The sequence below is a fragment of the Pipistrellus kuhlii genome, unplaced genomic scaffold (genome assembly GCF_014108245.1).
Source record: "Pipistrellus kuhlii isolate mPipKuh1 unplaced genomic scaffold, mPipKuh1.p scaffold_m20_p_6, whole genome shotgun sequence".
Lineage (NCBI taxonomy): Eukaryota > Metazoa > Chordata > Mammalia > Chiroptera > Vespertilionidae > Pipistrellus > Pipistrellus kuhlii.
The window spans coordinates 28,301,084-28,321,574 of NW_023425562.1; the positions used below are offsets into that span (position 1 = coordinate 28,301,084).

Sequence of the window (20,491 nt, forward strand, 5' to 3'; positions counted from 1 at the left end):
TGGAAGAAGGAAAAGGTAAAGATAAAAATTATAAACAACAAATACATATCTATCAACAAGTGAATCTAAAAATCAAGTGAGTAAAATATCTGATGAACAGAATAATCTGGTGAAAATAATAAAATCAGGGATATTGAAAGGGAATGAATGGACTGACAGTCCTCAAGGGGAAGTGGTGTGGGAGGTGTGGGAAGAGACTGGACAAAAATCATACACCTACGGATGAGGATAGTGGCGAGGTGTAAGGCTATGGGGTGGAGGGGATGGGTGGGAACCGGGTGAAGGAGGGTTATAGGGTAGGGGGGAAAGAGGAACAACTGCGATAATATGAACAATAAAGATTAAAAAATCATGCTTAGTTGTTTTGCCTAGGCATTTGGGTTCTCATTATTTACATTAGTTCAACAGTAGTTCATTCAAGACATCATCAACTACTAAAAAATGAGGGAGCTCATAGCCAATGGAACGGAAGAAGCAGGGATTTGATAATGTGTATGCAAATAAAAGATGTAATAATAATAAAATGTAAGTTTCTTATTTAGTCCTGAGTTTCTTACTCGGCTTGCCAAGCACACACACATAACCAAATGGCACTGTTTTCTTCTATCAAAGTAGCAAGTGGAAAATCACGGAATATGGGGTCAAGTCTTGGTTCTATAGCTTAGTAACCATGTGACACAGAGTACGTTACTTATAATGTCAGTATTCTTATGTGTAGTATATGGTCAGTAATAGCAATCCTGTCTATTAATAGATAAGACTGCTTAAAACATTCCCAGAACCATGCTGAGCATCTTTAATGCATTATTTCATTTATTGTAACGTTCACATCAAATTATGAGAGGCCCCATTTTAAAATAACTAAAGCTTAAAGAGGTTAAACAATTTGCCTAAAATCTGTCAGTTAATTAGAAGCAGACCAAGAATTTAAAGCCAGGTTTTTCATTTCAAAACATGTATTCTCTCGATGATACTGACTTAATCTCCATAACATAGGCCTAACATAGCTCCAGGTATACTTTAAAAAGTACCTATGAACAACAGTTTATCTTCAGCATCGTCATCATGTCTCCAAAAGGGTCAGAGCAAAGGCAGGCTCTTTCAGGGCTAAAGCACAGGCTGAGCTCACACACCTGTCTTCTGATCTCCTCCTTGATGCTCTCCTGGGTCTCTGGCAGTGTGGGCATAGTGGCCATGTTAGACCAGCGAAGAGGCTTTGTCACTTGCTTTAGTATCACATTTCCAAAGAGCTCTTGCACATGTGTGAAAAACACATACAGAACACGATTGCTAATCTAAGGGGGGAAAGTAAAGAAAAGGATTTGCAAGAAAATTAATAACACTGTTTTGTTTCATTTATTTTGTATCTATTGCATGTGTATCCTTTAATCCTGGGCATGAGAATGAAAATTCTCGATAGTGACTAGACATGCTTTGCTAATTAGCGGACAATTTAAAGAAGAGAATGGAAAAAATATACTTGAGTCTGTACTTAGCACCATAAGGAACTGAAAATAAAAGGATACAGAAGCTGATAACCAATTTATTTCTTCTTAGCACTATAAACTGATTTTTAAAAAATCTTATCATCTTATTATTTTGAGACCTTTTAACACACATCTGGATCTACTGAAGAATATGAAGAAAGTAAGAGCACTTGGAGTTGTAAAGCTGGACAGAGTTTGAGACCTCCAGAGACAATGTCATCTGGGCACATTTGCATAGCCAGTGTTTAAAGATGACGTTTTTTATGCTACATCAGGACATGAGGTTGGCTGGAAAACTAGTAAGAATTACCTTCTACCTAAAACTCCTATAGCACATGTGCTATCATCCTTATACTATTACTAAATAACAATGTAATATTTACCAAATTCTGAAATCCTAAGAATGATAACATTGAAATTTGAAAAATATTTTGCTCCCAAAGTATAACCAATGAGCAATAAGAGAATCTGTAGTAAAAGGAAATACACTTACACAGTGTACTTAGACAATGACTAATAATAATAATAATACAGTATATTGGCCCGAAAGGCTTAAAATAAAAAGTATAAACATCATCTCATTTTTTGTCATTTGTATTTGACCTGAGTAAGATATCAATTACTCTAATTAAAGGAAAACACATCCTCTATGTCAGCACCAAGTGAGCAGCAATAAATGAAGGCCAACTATTTCTGTTATAAAGAAATACCAATTAACACACTATTCAATTCCCTGAAATCTTCTCAGATTAAGATTCTATAAAATGCTTCTCTGGGACCTATCTTTACGAATGGAACCCTCTGTTTAAATCCCTAACCAAGCAAATGCTAGGTCCTTTGTGCATGAGTGTGATGTGTGTGTGTGATATATTGAAGCAATGATGCTATTTGCAGAAGTAGTTGAAATTCTATGAATGAATTCTATGAATGAACTCTGTAATTGCAGGTACCATGGGTTCCTCTTATTCTAATGACAGACCACTATCATCAGGAACTGGTTTATAAATCCACACCAAAGACTATAATATTCATATTATATAGCTACATTCATCATACTCTGTGTTGACATTGTCCATATTGTGAAAAGAAAAAAATAATAATATTCAGGCTAAACCATTATCTACTTATGCTGGTTAATTGCTTGTATGCAACTCAGCAGTGAAAATGTTTTCCCCAAAACCCATGGCACATGTACCTGAACAGTTGGGCTGAGCACTATAGAAATGTTTTGTATATTCATTTTTGTTTCCAGTTCTTTCGCGATAACATGGTCCATGTGCACGATCAGCCAGGAAATCAGAAGAAAGTTACATTCTGGCAGTTCTTTCAGTAAGCGTTGGAATTCCTGCACCTTCTCACTCTCTGTGCTCCTCCCACAAGCCTCTTCAAAGCGAGGCATAAGTTCTTTGGTAAGCAGGTTTTCCGGAAGGTCTCGCAAATACTGCTTCAGCAAACTGGCTACAGTGTTAGGCTCATACTCTTCCAGATTTGGAGACTCCTCTCTGTCATAGGCTGCTTTCAGCTCATCCACCTTTGATTTAATTCCTTAAAACATTCAAATTCAGAGAAAAAGAGAATATTGAGAAGAAGAAAAATCAAACAGCTTTATTTACCCTTGTGCCCACCCCTTGGGGGGGACATGTGAGAAAAGCCAATCTGACAATGACAAATCTCTAATTATGAAGTATTTATCTGTACAAGGTTCATACAATTCCTCTGTAAATAAGATAATAGGAAAAACTATAACTGGAGGGTGAATTTTACTAAAAGTTAAATGATAATAGAAACTCAATATTCAGAAACATAGTCATAGCAATCAGCGACATTTTAAACAAATATGCCAAGAAACTCAGGAAAATATTATTTTGAAAGTTAAAGATAGATAGGTAAAAATTCAGACAAAAACTAAACTACAATCTAAGCATAAAGTCTTGCTCTACAAGGTCAGCCAACTGCTTTTTCTACCTAGTCACAAGACTGACAACATAAAATGACAACTTGGTATATATATATATGCATATTTCAATTTTTATAAGTAAAATCCAAACAGTGAGTTCACTATCAAAACAAATTCTTTGAAAATTCTCCGTTAAGAAATTCCCACCTAATTTTTAAGTTTTAATTCTTTACATATTTTCTTAATCTAGAATAGAACTGGAACAAAAAAAGTAAAATTTGGGTTTTGCTTTTCTTCCTATTCTGAAAGAAACACTGACACACAAAACGAATGTTTTCAAACATTATCTAAGCTTTTTAAGTCTTAAATTCAATCTGTATTTAAGTAACAAGTAACAGTGAGTGTTCATCAGAGTATAAAGTAGCTCTCTGGTTTTTTTTTTTTAAATACTTAAAACTTTAGGCTAATTATTAGAAACAAGAACAACTTAAGGCTGAACAACTGTAATGGCAAATTCGAATACTAAAGTGTTATCTAAACAGCATTTTAACTTATAGCACTGACATCTGGGCTTTGGCATTCCTTATTTTATGTGAAAACATTTTAATGGCCTTATAATAAATGTGTACCTTACCTAGCACTGACAAAATAAAATCAGTAACTCCAAAGATTAAAGTATTATAAATCTCATTTTTGTATAATCTTTATTTTGAGGCAGAAAAGTTAGAAAATAATCCCTATTTTCTTAAATGTTTTCCTTTTAAAAACTGGACACTTCCAATAAAGTATTCCAGGTAGAGAAGTAGCACATACAAAATGGTATTAATGTATTTTAAACTTTAAAACTGGAACTTGTATATGAATAAGCAAGAATCAAAAATCTCCAGCAGAAAAAAATATTCTTATTAGCATTAAAACAAAAAACAAAAAGAAGTCACAGCCTTAAACTGTAATGCGGTGTGCTGAATGCAGCATAGGACCAGAGCTTAAAAAGGTAAATAACAAATTGATCAGAGCAGGAGCTCAACCTGCAGGATTCCATGGGGATGGCTCAATTTGAATGCTCCGATATACAAATGAAGGGGTCTGCAGCTGTCTCCCCAAAAGAAGACCAGCATCAAAAATAGGTCAAAGACAAAAGACAAAATAGTTTTTGAACAAGGCTATGGAGACTCTGCAACTTTCACCAAAACCAAATTTTTTCCATGCCTACCAAAACCATGTGAGAGAAGCAGCTTATTTCAATATTGTTTAATTCTTTAAAAATCAATTCATCATAAGCTCTTCTTAAAAGTCAACATTTTATATAGAATGTTGCTAAGGAGTTATAAAGTTGTATTCAATTTTTAATTTTTTTTCTATAAAGTAGTACTCTTAAATATGTTACCTATGAGATTGTGTAAAGGGCTTCCCCAATTTAAAAAAATACATGCCCCTTCTCAACAGAACTAAATATCAAATCTACCTTCTAGAAATGTGTATGAACCAATTAAATAGGAAAACTAAGTCTAGTTTCTTTTATATATTCTAAATGCATATTACTAACTCATTCCAGGCTGCTACAAGCTATGATCAACTCATGCGTGTAAATCCTCCTAATGAAAAGGAGTATCATAAAAAAAATCAAACTGCCAAAATACACCACACACACACACACACACACACACACACACAGAGGGATTTTTTTTCAAATGGAAAAATCAAGGAAATGAATGTCTTAGGACTCATGTCACAATTTTTCTCACAAGCTAATATTTGTCCTTCCTTTGAAAAATGGATTTAATTTAATACACAGATGACATATCATAGCGTCGTACGCTTGAAACCTATATGCTTTTATTAACCAATGTCACCCCAATAAATTTAACTTTTAAAAAAGATTAAAAAAAAATGAAACTAATTTTTAAAAATCACCAAGGTGTCCCCAATACCTGAAACTCTGTAGATGCCTTCACACTTCATGCCGTACTTCTCTACATAATCTACACATTCTCGGAAAACTGCCGGCAGTCGAATGCCATCATACATCATGGTCCTCTCCGCTGCATCAGCCAAAGGAATTCCAAAAATGGGTTTAAGGTTTGGAACATCAATCTGAGGCACCTCTGGCTCCTGAATTGGCTTCTTCTTTTTCTTCTTTTCCTTCCACTGTTTAACAACATCAGCTGCTGTCAAGTCTTTTGACTTCTTCTCCTTATGTTTTTCTTCTTTGTGCTTTTCTTCTTTATGTTTTTCCTCTTTGGGTTTCTCTTTTATTTTAAAATCCTTCTCTTTCTTTTTAGAAAAGCTGGGCTTCTTGAAAACATGGATCCCCTTGGATCTCTTCATTTTGGAAGGACTTTCGGCTTCATCTCCAGAGCTATCCTCCTGAAAGGCGGCATAGCCTTCCGCTGCCAAAGAAATGCAGGGAGTGTAACTTACATGTTTGTTTAATATCAACCTGTTCGTGTGCTTTTTAAATACAGGATAAAAAAAATTCCACCTGGCACTAGCTACCTACCTTTTCACATCATGGCCTAGCAAAAACTGGGGTTCCTCTAAGCTAAAATGAGATGTTGCAATGACAACTCCTGACCACAAGAGGACAACACGTAGAGAGCTAGTTATTCTTGCAATAGCAGGTGGTGAAAAGTGCATTTATTGTATGTGTTTAAGTGGAATTTTAGTATTACAAGTACACAGAAAGTTCTACACAGTTGGCTAAGGAAAAGAATCCTATAAAATAGAGCATTCTTTTGTCATCTGAATTTTACTTTATTTAACTTAGATTTTTCTTATATTTGGTCTCTGAATTAGAATCCATTTCTAACCATGACAGGAACTGTACTTCTGTTTAGATGCTCCAGTCAGTCCTCTATCACACTTCACTCCCCTGTCACTGTTTAGTTCCTTCTGAAGGCTGCATCAGAGACTGAAGTCTCATTTGGGTGGAGGACAAATCAGGAAACTCCCTAACTTCCAGATGGGGGCCGAATACATCAGCCCACTTCCCAGCATCAGAAGTCCTAGTTTACACACACTAACAGTTGCTTTATGTCATATCAGTTATCCTTGTTTGGTTTTGTTTTTTTCATACCTATAACTCTCCTATTCTTTTTTTAAGCTAGTACTGTTCTAGCTATTTTATTTAAAAGATTCAAGTTTTTCATAAATACCCTTCTAATTAAAATATCACAAACCCCACACCAACCAGAAGGACATAAATCTTAAGGTCATACTCTGATGCATAGCAAATTGAGTTCTCAGACACTGCTGGGGTGAGTGTAAATTGATACAACATTGTGTATGTGAAAGACCCTAAAATATTGTATTAACTCTAGTATACAAAAATTGAGACCTTGAAAATTAAGAACAATAAATGTCAAATGGAAGTTTTTGGATATATTTCCAGAAGACACCAAGTACATATGACTGTAGACATTTATCTAAAATGTATCAAAAACATAAGAGAAAAATGGCACTTACTCCTTTTTTCCTTTTTCTTAAATTTTCCTTTTTTCTTCCCATAGTCTTTTTCATCATCAGACACAATATCAGGAGGCTCATGGAGGCTGTCATGGGGAGGCGAGGGCTCACCAGTGCGGTACAATCCAGGAAACTTAGTAGGGCTGATTTCCTCAGAGCTGGGGGTTCTGGTAAGACCACTGCCATGCTCCACCCTGCGATGTTCACTGGGGCTGCTGGTGGGGGGCAGGAAGCACTCAGTCATTCTGTCTCCCTGATACAGTGCAGAAGGCTTCTCTGTTACCTATCCATTACACCTGCACAGAGGAAAAAAAGATAATCAGAGTCGTCAAATGCCAATCAAAACATAAAGCACCACACACACACACAACAGTGCAATTAATCTTGCATTTATAAATCAAAAGTATTTTTTTCATTACCCTCCTTTAAAAAGATGCTTTCATTTTATCATCTAAAGTTACATTCCATGCATCATACATTTTAGTAAGAAGGCCTGGGATCTTCAAGAATTAGAAAAATATACCAAATGAAAATCAGAGTTAGAGAACTCAAAGTAGAAAATAGAGTTCCTTTTAAAAAGAACTCACTATTATAAAGGGCTTCATTTCAACTGCTATCCTTCTTAAAATATTGTTTTCCTTTAAGCTATGACCAAACAACTATAAATTTAAAAAAATTATATACCTACACATGAATAGCTCAGTATCAAAATTTACAATATAGTTAAAATTATATATTTAACTAGAGGCCCGGTAGATCAGTAACTGTAATTCCTTGTTGCAAACAGTCCATGTGTTGATAACTTTATTTTGCACTGCAATTACCTCATTTGCTCAATCGTAAAATACATACAAATACAATAGTTTCACTACAATGGATGTTACAAAGGACAAACATTAGTAAGAAGTCAAGATTTGTTTGCATCGTTTCTTCTTTAGACAGAGGGTACATCATAGTCAAGTACTGTGTTCATAAGTTATTTGCATTGGTTCTCATGATATTCAATTGAAATACTATTGGAATCACTTGTTTCTCTTTGCAATCACTTTTAAGGTTAATTTGCAATTTTAAAAATCCATAAGCCATAAATAACAAGACTAAGCATTCTAATTAAGAGTCAGAGATAATCATACTGAATGAAATAAGATTCAACTATATGTTGTTTATAAGAGATGTGCTTTGAAAATAATACTACACAGAATGGTTAAAGCAAATGAAGGGAGCTCCAGTTTGGCTCAGTGGGTAGAGCATCGGCACATGTCCCAGGGTTGTGGGCTCGATTCCCAGTCGGGGGGTGTGCAGGAGGCAGCTGATCAATGATTCTCTCTCATCATCTGAAATCAATAAAAACATTTTTTTTAAAAGGCAAATGAAGGGAAAAGATATATCAAGCAAACACGTATCATAAAAAGATATCAAGCAAACACATATACTTTCAAACAAAATAGACTTCAAGACAGGAAGTAGTGTCTGAAATAAAAAAGGGTATTCCCACAACCATAAGACATAATTCTACACATGTACTAGTACACGCCTAATAACAGATTCAACTACTTAAAGGAAATAAAGGAAGACAAATCCCCAATTATCACTATTACAGAACTCCTCTCTCAGTAAACAATAGAACAAGCAGACAAATATAGGCAAGAGTACATCACCTAGGACACTAAAAAACAAACCATAGAAGAACAAATTGATAAATCGATTTTCATCACAATTAAAAACCTCCACTCTTTGAAAGAAAATGAAATTGGGAAAATCAAATGGCAAGTCACATACTTGATTAGAATACATGTAATACATATAGCTGACTTGGTTAAAATACCTGTAATACATAATTTCTTCAGGGGAAAAAATGTATATGTGTACATATCATTGATTTAGAAGATACATATATCTGTACTATATATGTAAGATATACGTATCTTATAAATCAGTTAAGACAACTCACAATGCAATGAGCAAAAAATATGACTGGACACTTCACCCAATAAAACATATAGTTAAAAATACACATGAAAACAATCTTCAATATCATTACTCATTAGAAGAATGCAAATTAAAAGAACAAAATCCCTATACACCAACTAGTATTACTGACAATGCCACGTGTTGGTATGAATGTGAAGCAACTGTTGGTGGGAATGTAAAATTGCACAAGCACTTCAGAAAACTGCTCAAGTTTCTTATAAAATTAATATACTTATTCACCATTAATTTCACTCCGAGATGTTTACTCAAGAGAAATGAAAATCTAAGACAACCAAAGACTTTTCAAAGTTCACAGAGTACCTTTACTCACAATAGACAAAAATGTAAAATAGTCCAAATATACGTCAACAATTAGTTAACGTAAATTATGATATATTCTTAAAATGAAATATTACTCAGCAATAAAGTGAGACAAATTACTGTTAAACACAACATAGATGAGTCTCAAAAATAATAATGAGACTCCAGACAAAAAAAGAATTCACACAGTGTGAGTCCATATATATGGGATTCCAGAACAAGCAAAACTAATCTGTAGAAAGCCAATCAGTGGTATTGTTGGGCTAGAAATGGCCAGCTAGGAAAGTGAATGCAAAGGGACATGACAGAGTCTTTGGCATGATAAAATGTTCTATGTCATGACTGTAGTAGTGTTTTCATAGGTATACACAACTCTCAAAACACGAAGAACCACACTTTCCACTGGTTGCATTTTGCAGTATATATACATCAACTGAGGGCCCAATGCACAAATTCTTTTTTGTGTTTTGTGCACAGGTGGCATCTGGCTGGCCCATCCCAATGGGGGATGATAGGGCCCCGGCCTGCAGAGGGGAGGGGCCTCGGGAGGTTGGCCAGCCACACCCACCCCCATCTGGCCAGCCGCAATGTGCATCATAGCCACTGATTGTTCCGAGGTTCCAACCACTTGGCTTTTATATATCTATATCTATATCTATATCTATATATCTATATATGTTTTTTTTAAAACTTTTGAAAGGAACTGTCAAGCTGATACTAAATTTTTTAGAAATGGAAAGAACTTAGAACAGCCACAACCATCTTGAAAAGGAACAAAGTTATTAAAGCCAAAGTAATGATGTTAATGGAACAAAACAAAATTCAGAAAGAGACCCATCTGAATATAGTCAATTGATTTTTTTCAATTTCTTTGATTGATTGATTTGAGAAAAATTGATTTGTTGTTCCACTTATTTATACATTTATTGGTTGATTGTTGTACATGCCCAGACCAAGGATCAAACCTGAAACCTTGGCTTATTGGGACAATGTTCTAACCAATTGAACTATAATACCTGACCAAGGTATCAACTGATTTTCAACAATGATTCCAAAGGAATTCATGTGGAAAAGGAAAGACTTCAACTGGTGCTAAATAACCATGTGGAAAAAAGCTCTCCAGATCACACACAAGATGTAATTAATGATAAATCACAGACCTAAAACTTAAAAGCTAAAAACCATAAGACTTCTAAAACCATATTTTTGAAACCTTGGGATAAGAATTTTCCAGACTGGACCAAAAAGCATTAAGTACAAAATTAAAACTTGACAAATTGGACTATTATCAAAAGTAAAAACCTCTGCACATCAAAAGACACTATAAGAAAAATAGTCAAGTCAAAAAGGCCTGGAGAACACATTTGAGACTATATATATCCTATCTAATAAAAAAGTAATATGCAAATTGACTGTAACTCCAATACACAAGATGGCCACCCCCATGTGGACACAGATGGCTGCCACAGATGGCCAGCAGGGAAGGGCAGTTGTGGGCAATCAGGCCAGCAGGGGAGGGCAGTTCGGAGGGACCAGGCCTGCAAAGCAGGGCAGTTGGGGGGACCAGGCTTGCAGGGGAAGGCATTGGGGGGAACCAGGCCTGCATGGAGGGCAGTTAGGGGCAGGCCTGCAAGGGAGGGCAGTTGGGGGCGACCAGGCCTGCAGGGGAGGGCAGTTGGGGGCAACCAGGCCTGCAGGGGAAGGCAGTTGGGGGTGACCAGGCCAACAGGAAAGGGCAGTTAGGGGTGTCTGGGCCAGCAGGGGAGGGCAGTTGGTGGCAACCAGGCAGGCAAGGGAGGGCTATTAGGGTTGACCAGGCTGGCAGGGAATGGTTAGGGGTGATCAGATTGGCAGGCAGAAGCAGTTAGGGGCAATCAGGCAGCTAGGCAGGCGAGCAATTGGGAGCCAGCAATCCTGGATTGTGAGAGGGATGTCCAACTGCCCGTTTAGGTCCAATCCCACCGGGCCTAAACGGGTAGTCAGATATCCCTCAAGGAGTCCCAGATTGGAGAGGATGCAGGCTGGGCTGAGGGACACGCCCTGTCTCCATGCACAAATTTCATGCACTGGGCCTCTAGTCTGTCTATATATACATATACATACATACATACGCATGCCTATTCCAGAAAACAAACAGCTTAACTGGCTAATAAATTAAACAAATTAAATATTTTATAAATGTCACTGAAACCCATTTGGCTCAGTGGATAGAGCCTTCGGACTGAAGGGTCCCAGGTTCAATTCTGGTAAAGGGCATCTATCTTGGTTGCAAGCACATCCCCAGTAGGGGATGTGCAGGAGGCAGCTGATCGGTTTCTCTCTCATTGATGTTTCTAACTTTTTATCCCTCTCCCTTTCCCTTTGTAAAAAAATCAATAAAATATATTTTTAAAATATCTTATAAATGTTCTTTATTAATAATTACCAGGCTAAAATTCACTAGAAACAGCTTTTCCTTATTTTATGGTTTTTAAAAAGCATCTGTAAATTAAAAAAGTCTCTAATCTAAAACTCTATCAGGGAATCCAAATACAGTTCATTAATATATTACATACTAAACACTAACCAGTATTAACATACTATTTGAGAATGCCAAATTCTGTAAGCAGTATTTGTATATACTATATATTTTTCTTCTTGAAATGATGTGAAAAAGTTTTTTCTCAGAATTAAGAGAGGGTCCAGATCATAAGGGACTACTAGGTACGCTGCATTGCAAATGATGAGACCCAGAACAAAGCACATCACGAGGTCTCAGAGCACAGGGGATAGAAAGAGGATACTAAGATTCCTGCTGGATCTGGGACAGGGTAAAAAACTTACATACAAAGGACCGGGACCAACTTATCAACACAACCAGTGGAAACAAAGACAATAAAGGAATATCTTCAAATTTTTTAAAGAAAATTAGTTCCAATAACCATTCAAGTATATAGGTAGAATAAAGGCATTTCCATACACACCATGGCAGGGAAGGCAGTTCCCATTTTCTCAAAAATCCCGAGAATCTGAAATGCAAGCCTGGAGAGCAGCAAAGGAAGCCCCAGAGAAGCAGGCCTGTCACCAACATGGGACACATTTCACTCTGACACTGAGGAAAGAGCTCCAGAGGACAATGGGAAACACAGACACATCTGACCATGTGGAAAAGAATAGTAAGATGCGGTAAAAAGCCATTGGTGCACTTAGAATAATTTTGTCATAAGAATAGACTAAAATAGCAAATAAAAATAAGCATTAACTCTAAGAAAAATAAAAATGTAGATAAGAAAATGAAATCGTAGTCTACTGCCTGGCTCACCATTAGATAGTATATCTCTAATCATCATAATGAAAACAACGAATAACGATTCTATCAGAGGACTGAGGCAGAAACTAGGGGATGTGTATGTGAGACCTAAATTCTCTAGTACTATAACACCTAGTTAATAGACAATGTCTAAAACACGTATCTTAAAAATTAGCAGTTGAAGTGTATTATTTAGAAATAAGAAAATACCAGAAGAAACAGAGGAAAGAACAAAACTAAGACTGAGATACAAGAATGAGGTAGGGCATAGCATTTCCATTGTAAGTCTTTTAGTTCTATGTTGGCAGTCTTCAAAACCACCCTCAGGATAGGTGATTGCTAGAAGGACTTGCATATCTCACTATATAGTACTCATACCCATGGCTAAGATTTATTACGATAAAAGGATACAAAGCTGAAACAGCAAAGGGAAAGAAAGAAGTAAGAGGACTTCTTTCAGCAACAGTAACAACATGTGTTAAGTGTCTGCTGGGCAGCTCCTTAGGCTCAGAGGCCAAGGCCTGTGTGGAGCTGGATCATGTAGGCATGCTCCCTCTAGCATGTACCAAAATTCCAGACTCCCAGAGAGACAGCAGATATTCAGCATTTTTGTAAGTGGTGTAGGCACAGTGAGCCACTTTTACACATTTAGGAAAGGTTTTCTATATAAGGAACTTTAGCAGTCAAGTTCCCAGATGCCAGCCAAGGGCCAAAGGGCCAGCCGAACAAGCAGGCCTTTCTAAAGACAGCAGTTCCAGGTCTGCTATCGCTTTCTGCCCCAGTACTATTTGATTTGTGAAACTGTCCTTATGAATTACTGATAAAAGTTTAAAACACAAAAAGTAAAATCATATCTCACAAGAAAAGATCATTGCAAATCATTTTAAAATCTAATAAAAGAAATAAAGAGCTTTCAAATTTTTAAGTTTACAAACTGAAATGGGAGAGAAACAATCCTTCAGACAAAGCAGATTAGGTTTGAAGGGTTTCACATCATTAACAATGAAATCTTTCCCATGATAATATGTTTGAGGTTTTATGGCTGGTACCCAGTAAAAATGCAAACTACCGTAGTATTCGAATTTATAGCCTTGACAGTAATTTCTCATGCACATCCTCACAGACTAAATGTCATCCAATTTAGCTATGTAATCAGTCCCTTCAAATCCCCTAACATTTAAGGCTGTACTTTAATAGAGATTTTACTCTTAATTTAGGTTGTTTCCTTTCTGTATCCTTCTTATATAGAATCAGATTTCATCTATTTTAGTTTCTCTCCTACCCCCAGGTGCTTATCCAAACTTTTAATTAGAATCCCATATGCCACTCACAGAAATTCAATGAATGACACAGTGAATTACTGTTTTTCACTCAGCTTCCCAACATTCTCAGTGCTACTGATTAAAACATAGCTAAGACATGTTTTCTAAAATCAGTTTTAAAAATATGAAATTCTGAAGTTCTTCATAATGAATATGAATGAGTTTTTAATGCTGATAAGTATTACATGATTAATAACATGAAAACAAAATAATTTAACAAGTTATTTTAGGAGATTAGCATAATATGTAAAATCAACCTCCAGATGAGACCAAAATATAAAGAGCATTCAAACTCTTTGAGGATTAGAGTGTCAGGTACTAGAAACTAAACAGCCAAAACATATTGAACCTAGCAGACAAATAATTTCTATAAGGTTAGAAAGGCTGAAAAGGACCAAATTCAGTTCTACAAACAGCTGCCCAAGTAAAATAACGTATTTGTATATTAAGTATTGAGGGAAAACCCACACTGGATTCTTGCCAAATTCTAACAAAATCCAAAGTGTTATCACTAGCAGTCATTCTAATACAGAGGACAAAAAAACAAAAGTTTTCTTATAAAAAATAATAAAATACCATTTAGTCCCTACCAGTGAAACAACATTTTTACAGGGAGATATATCCTTAGGTGGGGGCAGGCCTCTTTTCTGCCACATTTCATAATCACAGGCTCTATCTTCAAGTAAATCTTAAATTAGAACTTCACTAAGGAGTGGGGGAGGAGGACAAAAAACTTTACTTAATAACCTTTTTAAAAGCACACCACTAGTTACAAGAGAAACTGACTAAAAGTATCCAGTCTTTGATCCAAAGCAATGCCCTGAGGCACCCAGAGCACCTGAGGCTCAGCAAACTCACGGAGGAGCCATGGGGTTATCTTGAATTTGAGGGAAACAGAGCAGTACAGCAGTCTCCCCCTTATCCAGTTTTGCTTTGTGGTTTGTACCTACGGTAAACCATGGTCTGAAAATACTAAATGGAAAATCCCAGAAACAAACTGCATAAGTTTTAAGCTGTACATCGAGGAGTGTGATAAAAACTCATGCCATCTGGCTATGTCCTGCCCAAACTAGGAACAGAAAGAACTTCTTCAAACTAATAAAGGGCATCAATGAAAAGCCCACAGTAGCATCAGACTTAATGGCAAAAGATTAGAAGCTTTCCTCCTAAGATGAGGAACAAAACAAGGTCTGCTCTTCCCACTTCCATTCAATGTTGTGCTCAAAGTTCTAGTCAGGGCAATTAGGCAAGAAAAGAAATAAGTAAATAAATATATGGTAAGGAAGAAGTAAATATCTCTCTATTCACAAATGACATCACCTTACATAGGAAACCCAAAAGAATACACAAGGAAACTATTGAAAATTACAGGACACCAAGTGAAGATAGAGTAAGAAAATTAACCCTGGCCAGGTGTCTCCATTGGTTGCAGGGTCATCCAATAGGTTGCAGGTTTAATCCCTCAATGTTTCTCTCTCACATCTCTTTTTTCCTCTAAAAATCAATGAAAATATATCCTCAGGTGAGGATTTAAACACACACACACACACACACACACACACACAAAAACAGAAATGAGCCGGGACCGGTTTGGCTCAATGAACAGAGCATTGGCTTGGGGACTGAAGGGTCCCGGGTTCGATTCCGGTCAAGGACATGTACCTTGGTTGCGGGCATATCCCCAGTAGGGGTGTGCAAGAGGCAGCTGATCAATGACTCTCTCTCATCGATGTTTCTAACTCTCTATCTCTCTCCCTTCCTCTCTGTATAAAAATCAATAAAATATATTTTAAAAAAAACAACAGAAATGAAGTCCTGCGAAACGCTACAATATGGAGGAACCTTGGAAACATTATGCTAAGGAAAGGAAGTCAGTTACATATATGATTCCATTTATGTGAAATGTCCAGAGTAGGCAACTCCAGACAGACAGACAGCCAATTAAGTGGTTGCTAGTGGACGGGAGAGGGGGAATGGTGAATGACTGATAATGAGTACAAAGTTTTTCTTTCCAAGTAAAATGTTCTAAAATTTATTGTGGAGATGGCTGCACAACTCAGTGAATATACTAAAAACCATTGCATTGTAAACTTTATTTTAATATATATATATTTATATTGATTTCAGAGAGAAGGGAGAGGGAGCTATCGATAGAAAAACATCAGAGAGAATCATTGATTGGCCGCCTCCTGAAGACCACTACTGGGGACAGAGCCCCAAACCTGGGCATGTGCCCTCACCTGAAACCAAACCATGACCAGTCCACTGAGTCATTTGTAATCTTTAAGAAGATAAATTTTATGTTATCTTAATTATATATTAACAAAACTGTTAGAAAAAACCAGTCTCAAGTCTTTGCCATGTTAAAAACCCCTTTAACCTCTTATTACCCCCCTTCTAATACCTCCTTCTATTCTTCCCCTCACAGCTAAGATTTGTTTATTCTTGAAGTAGTCTACATTTCTTTTCTCAGACTGACACCTTCCCCCACAAATTAAAGGAAACCTAGCTTCTTTCCTGATTGTAAGCATTAAGAAGGCTACAAAACTATTATCAAATTCAATAGAATATTGCATTATTAATAATAATAATTCTTGTTTAACTAAAGTTCTCAGAGCATTTGAAGTACAGCTTCCTTTTTAAAATATTTATCTTTTCTGGAGTTGGTTATAAAGTATAGCTTCCTTTTAAATGACCCCATTTGGGTTTCTACGATATTTTCTTATTGTTTCTCCATAACTCGAAACACTTTGGCAATCCCTTTTCCAATTCTCCTATCTGGCTGTATGTGTTTTTCTCCATGCCCTATTGCCAGAACTATTCTCCATCAGTAAACTCTTCCTATGTAGTGTCATCGAAGGCTTCAGCTACCACTTATAACATACATAGACTGATGATTATCTTATCAAGACCTCTCTTGAACTCCAAACCCACACATCCAACTCTGCAGTAGGGGTTTCCACCTGGATGCTTCCTAAATAACTTCCACTCGATGTATTCAAAAGCAACATACTGTCCCTCCCCAAATTTGGACCTCTTCCAGAATTCCCTCTCAGTATATTTTACCATTGTTTATTCAGTCACCCACATTAGAATCCAAGTCATCTTATCTTATTATTTCTCATTTCCCAAATCTATGAAGTCTACCTTCTACTAAATATTTGTGGTACTAACCTATTCCACTGTGTCTCCACTGACACTACCTTGTTTAGGCCCTTATCTGTCACCTCAATTATTACAAAAACTACTAACCAGCCTTTCTGCCTGCTGCCTTATCTTCCCATTATTCCTTCTGAAATTCATACTCTACAATACCAAGAATGATCTTTCTAAATAAAACCCCTATCGCGACTCTTCGCTGATTGAAAATCAATAAACTCTATTATTATCTATAGGAAAAGATTTCTAGAACCCTTAGAATGCCAAATACTTGAGGATCTATCTGTGCAGTCTCATCTTCTGCTACTTACCATAAAACCAATAAACCCAATGATATTGCGGTAGAGAGCAACTTTCCATTCATAAAGATGTACCAGGCTCTCTCTCATCAAGTCCAACTTTCCCTCTGTCTTAAGTTTCTTTCTTCCTTCAGTCATGCCTAAGTTTAAGGAGCTAAGGTAGAAAGAATCTGATATAATGCTTAACACACAGTAGGTGGTTAAAATAGTTTGTGCTGGCTTAAGCCTCTCGTTTATCCTGTCTCAATGACCCCATTTACTTACAAAGTAAAGTTGAAATCACTTCAATTGTATACAAGACTATCCATAATTTGGTTCTGTCTCGCTCCCCAATTTCATGTTTTGCCACCAGCCTATACTCTCTCCAGCTGTACTTGCAGATCCAATTCACTATTTAAGTTTAGACTCCTGTGCTTCTCTGCTCACACTGTTCCTTCTACCTAAATGCCCATCTGTCTGTATACTTTCTATGCCTATACTTAAATGTTTTCAGCCCTCTTAAATATACTTTTTCCTTACTACTGCCCGCTTCCTCCTTCTCCTTTCTACACCCACTGTACCTCATACTTTCTACAATTAAAGCAATCTTAACAACATATTGTACTTGTTACAATTCAAATGAGAGTCTTACCACTCTGAAGGCAGGAGCACTGCCTTTCCCATCTGTAAGTCCTCTTCACCTAGTACAGTTGCTACACAGTAATACCTCTATAATAAGTGATCCACATTTTCCCTTATTCTCTCCACAGATACTATTGTGATTTTTCTTTCAAAAAGAAAAAGAAAAGAAAAAAAGGGAAAAGAAAAGGAAGCCCTAACCAGTTTGGTTCAGTGGATAGAGCATCGGCCTGAGGACTGAATGGTTCCATGTTGATCCCAGTCAAGGACACATGCTTGGGCTGTGGGCTCTATCTGTAGGGGCATGCAGGAGGCAGCAGATCAATGATTCTTTCTCATCACTAATGTTTCTATCTCTCCCTCGGCCTTCCTCTCTGAAATCAATAAAAATATATTTCAAAAAACACACATACTTTTGAGTTACGTCTAGGACCCAATCTCTTCTGGACAAGCAAACAACTGTGCAAATACAACTAAATAATTAAAGTTAATATGCATTTTCTGATACCACTTCTTTCTCTAAAATAGGGAATACATGGTCCCTGAAAGGTCTAAAGTGAGAAATACTATTTTGAAGAGAAAGCATCTAAGTTGTGGTACACTGCTTGAAGATACTTTGTTTAAAGAATTCTCAATGGTTACTGTTAAAACTTGTCTACCCCACTTAAACCATCAGTCACTTTGAAAAGCAGAACCGCTCCACTAATTCTCTCCTACTGCCAACACAGCTCACAGCAATTATTCACCTTCGGGAAAACACTCAGAGAGGAATGATCAAATCGCCGAGACAACTCATAAGGCAGAAAGCGAGGTTACCTTCTCATTCACCGTCCCATTTAGAAGTAAATGCTGCCTCCGTGATCACCAAACCAAGAGTGGGCCTATTCCTTATCTATTCACTTATCGATTTTGTGAATACCTGCCAAGTATGAAAGAATGCTACTCAAAGTGTTCCAGCACTGGACATGCCCACTCCGCTCAACGAAAAAATTCAGGGAAGAGCTTTTCGAATGAGGCTGGACAGTGTGTTAACGCCCTGTCCGAACGACTGTACAGTACACTCCTTCTGCACGCACATGCAAGCAATCTCGAATTAACATTTTAATTATCTTCAAGAATTCTATTAGGCCCTCGGGGAATAAGGATGCTTGCTCAAGAGGGAGGCTCTGCAGTAATGAATTCCCAAACTTGAAACAGCATAATTACTTCAGATAAAACTGGGGGGGTGGAATGTTTTGTAAAACCTGTTTTACAACGATTAACACACACACACACACACACACACACACACAAAACAGCTGACCTCAACAACAGCATTTTGGCAAAAGCACAGGTGGAAATGTGCTGTGAAAGTAAATCTCAGCCCCAGATGTGTCCACCCCTTCCCACTGAAACCTCAACTAGGGACCGCAGCATGCAAAGGAGCCCCGCAGCTTACACGCCGGCTGTGGGCAACACCAAGAGCCTGCTCCGGGTCCGCCGGGAACGCTTGGGAGACGGGTCAACCAATACTCCGGGTGCGACTGGAAAGCAGCGCCGTTACATAAAAAGCTGAGCCCCCTCTCTCCGTCCCGAGGTGCCCGAGAGCTGCCCTGAGGCCTGGGAGCCCCGAGGGGGGAGGGGTTCGGCTCCCGGCGGTGCTCCTCCGGACCTCGAGCTCCCAATGACCAACGCGGCCGCCACGAGGGAGGCCCGGCCGGGAAGGAAGTGGGAGGAACGAACGCACGGCGAAGGGCGAGAACGGAGGGAAAGCCAGCCTGGGAAGGACCCGCACTAGGGGCAGCCACGCCCCCCACCCCCAACTCCAGCCCGGCCCCGCAGGCTGCCTGACAGACGCCGCGGCGAGGCGGGTGCGGAGAGGGCTCCCCGGGCACGCGAGGGGGGCGAACTGCGACCCCTGTGTGCGCCACCGCCGTCCCTCACTCACCTGTGCCCGCCGCCGCGCGACCGCCCACCCGCGCCGCAGCCGCCGCCTCCTCGCGCTCACGCCGCCGCCGCAGCCACCGAAGCCACCGAAGCCTCCTCCTGCGCTGCACCCCAGGCCGGCCTCGGGCGCCCCATTCTCACCCCGCCCAGCCTCCGCCTGTTTACAATGATTGGGACGAACGGGACAGGCTGGCCCAGCGCGCAAGCGCATTCCCTCCTCCCGCCGCAACCGGCTTCCAGGTTTCCTCCACTCTGCGGTGACGGCTGAGGCCGACCTGGGCAAGCGCGCGGGTGCCCTCGCGCGGGGTGCGTCGGGAGACGTAGTTTTCGGAAACCCAGAACCCAGTCTTCAGGAGGGTCCTTTGTGGAGGAAGCACACTACAACTCCCAGGAAGCACCGCGCCTCCTGTGGCCCCCGAGGCTCGCGGAGGAGACTGAGGGAGCGCGCGAAAGAACGCGCCGCGCTGGGGTCCTGGGGGCGCCTGCGCAGTGCCTGGTCTTGGGGGACTGGGTGGGACGTACACCTACCGCCTCTTACTATCTTGGTTTGGGGGCAGCGCCTTGAGAAAGGAAATTCCTCCCCTCTTCACGCTCTGGCCCGTCTGTTCCTCATCTACTGAAGACCAGACCTTTTGGGCCAGCGGCTTCAGTCGTCCTAACCAGTTCAACCAGCCTAGAAGGCCGGCCCAGCCTGTGACTGGGTGGGACATCTTCCCGGCCGCAGGCTGGGTGCAGCA

At 38.8% G+C, this 20,491-nt stretch overlaps 1 protein-coding gene across 2 annotated transcripts in view; it reads right to left on the reverse strand.

Moving 5' to 3' along the window:
* RALBP1 (ralA binding protein 1) overlaps window positions 1-19,950 on the reverse strand; it is a 31,787-nt gene extending 11,837 nt beyond the window's left edge. Inside the window, exons 1-5 of one of the 2 annotated variants that reach the window (XM_036419295.2) lie at window positions 19,756-19,949; window positions 6,850-7,145; window positions 5,316-5,774; window positions 2,683-3,032; window positions 1,134-1,295 (exon numbers count right to left, since the gene is read on the reverse strand). In XM_036419295.2, coding sequence (XP_036275188.1) covers window positions 1,134-1,295; window positions 2,683-3,032; window positions 5,316-5,774; window positions 6,850-7,093 — 1,215 coding nt within the window. In that variant the 5' untranslated portion in view covers window positions 7,094-7,145; window positions 19,756-19,949. Of the gene's footprint in view, window positions 1-1,133; window positions 1,296-2,682; window positions 3,033-5,315; window positions 5,775-6,849; window positions 7,146-19,755 lie in introns of both variants that reach the window. The other variant, XM_036419296.2, reaches the window with a different exon arrangement.
* Window positions 19,951-20,491: the final 541 nt, after the last annotated feature.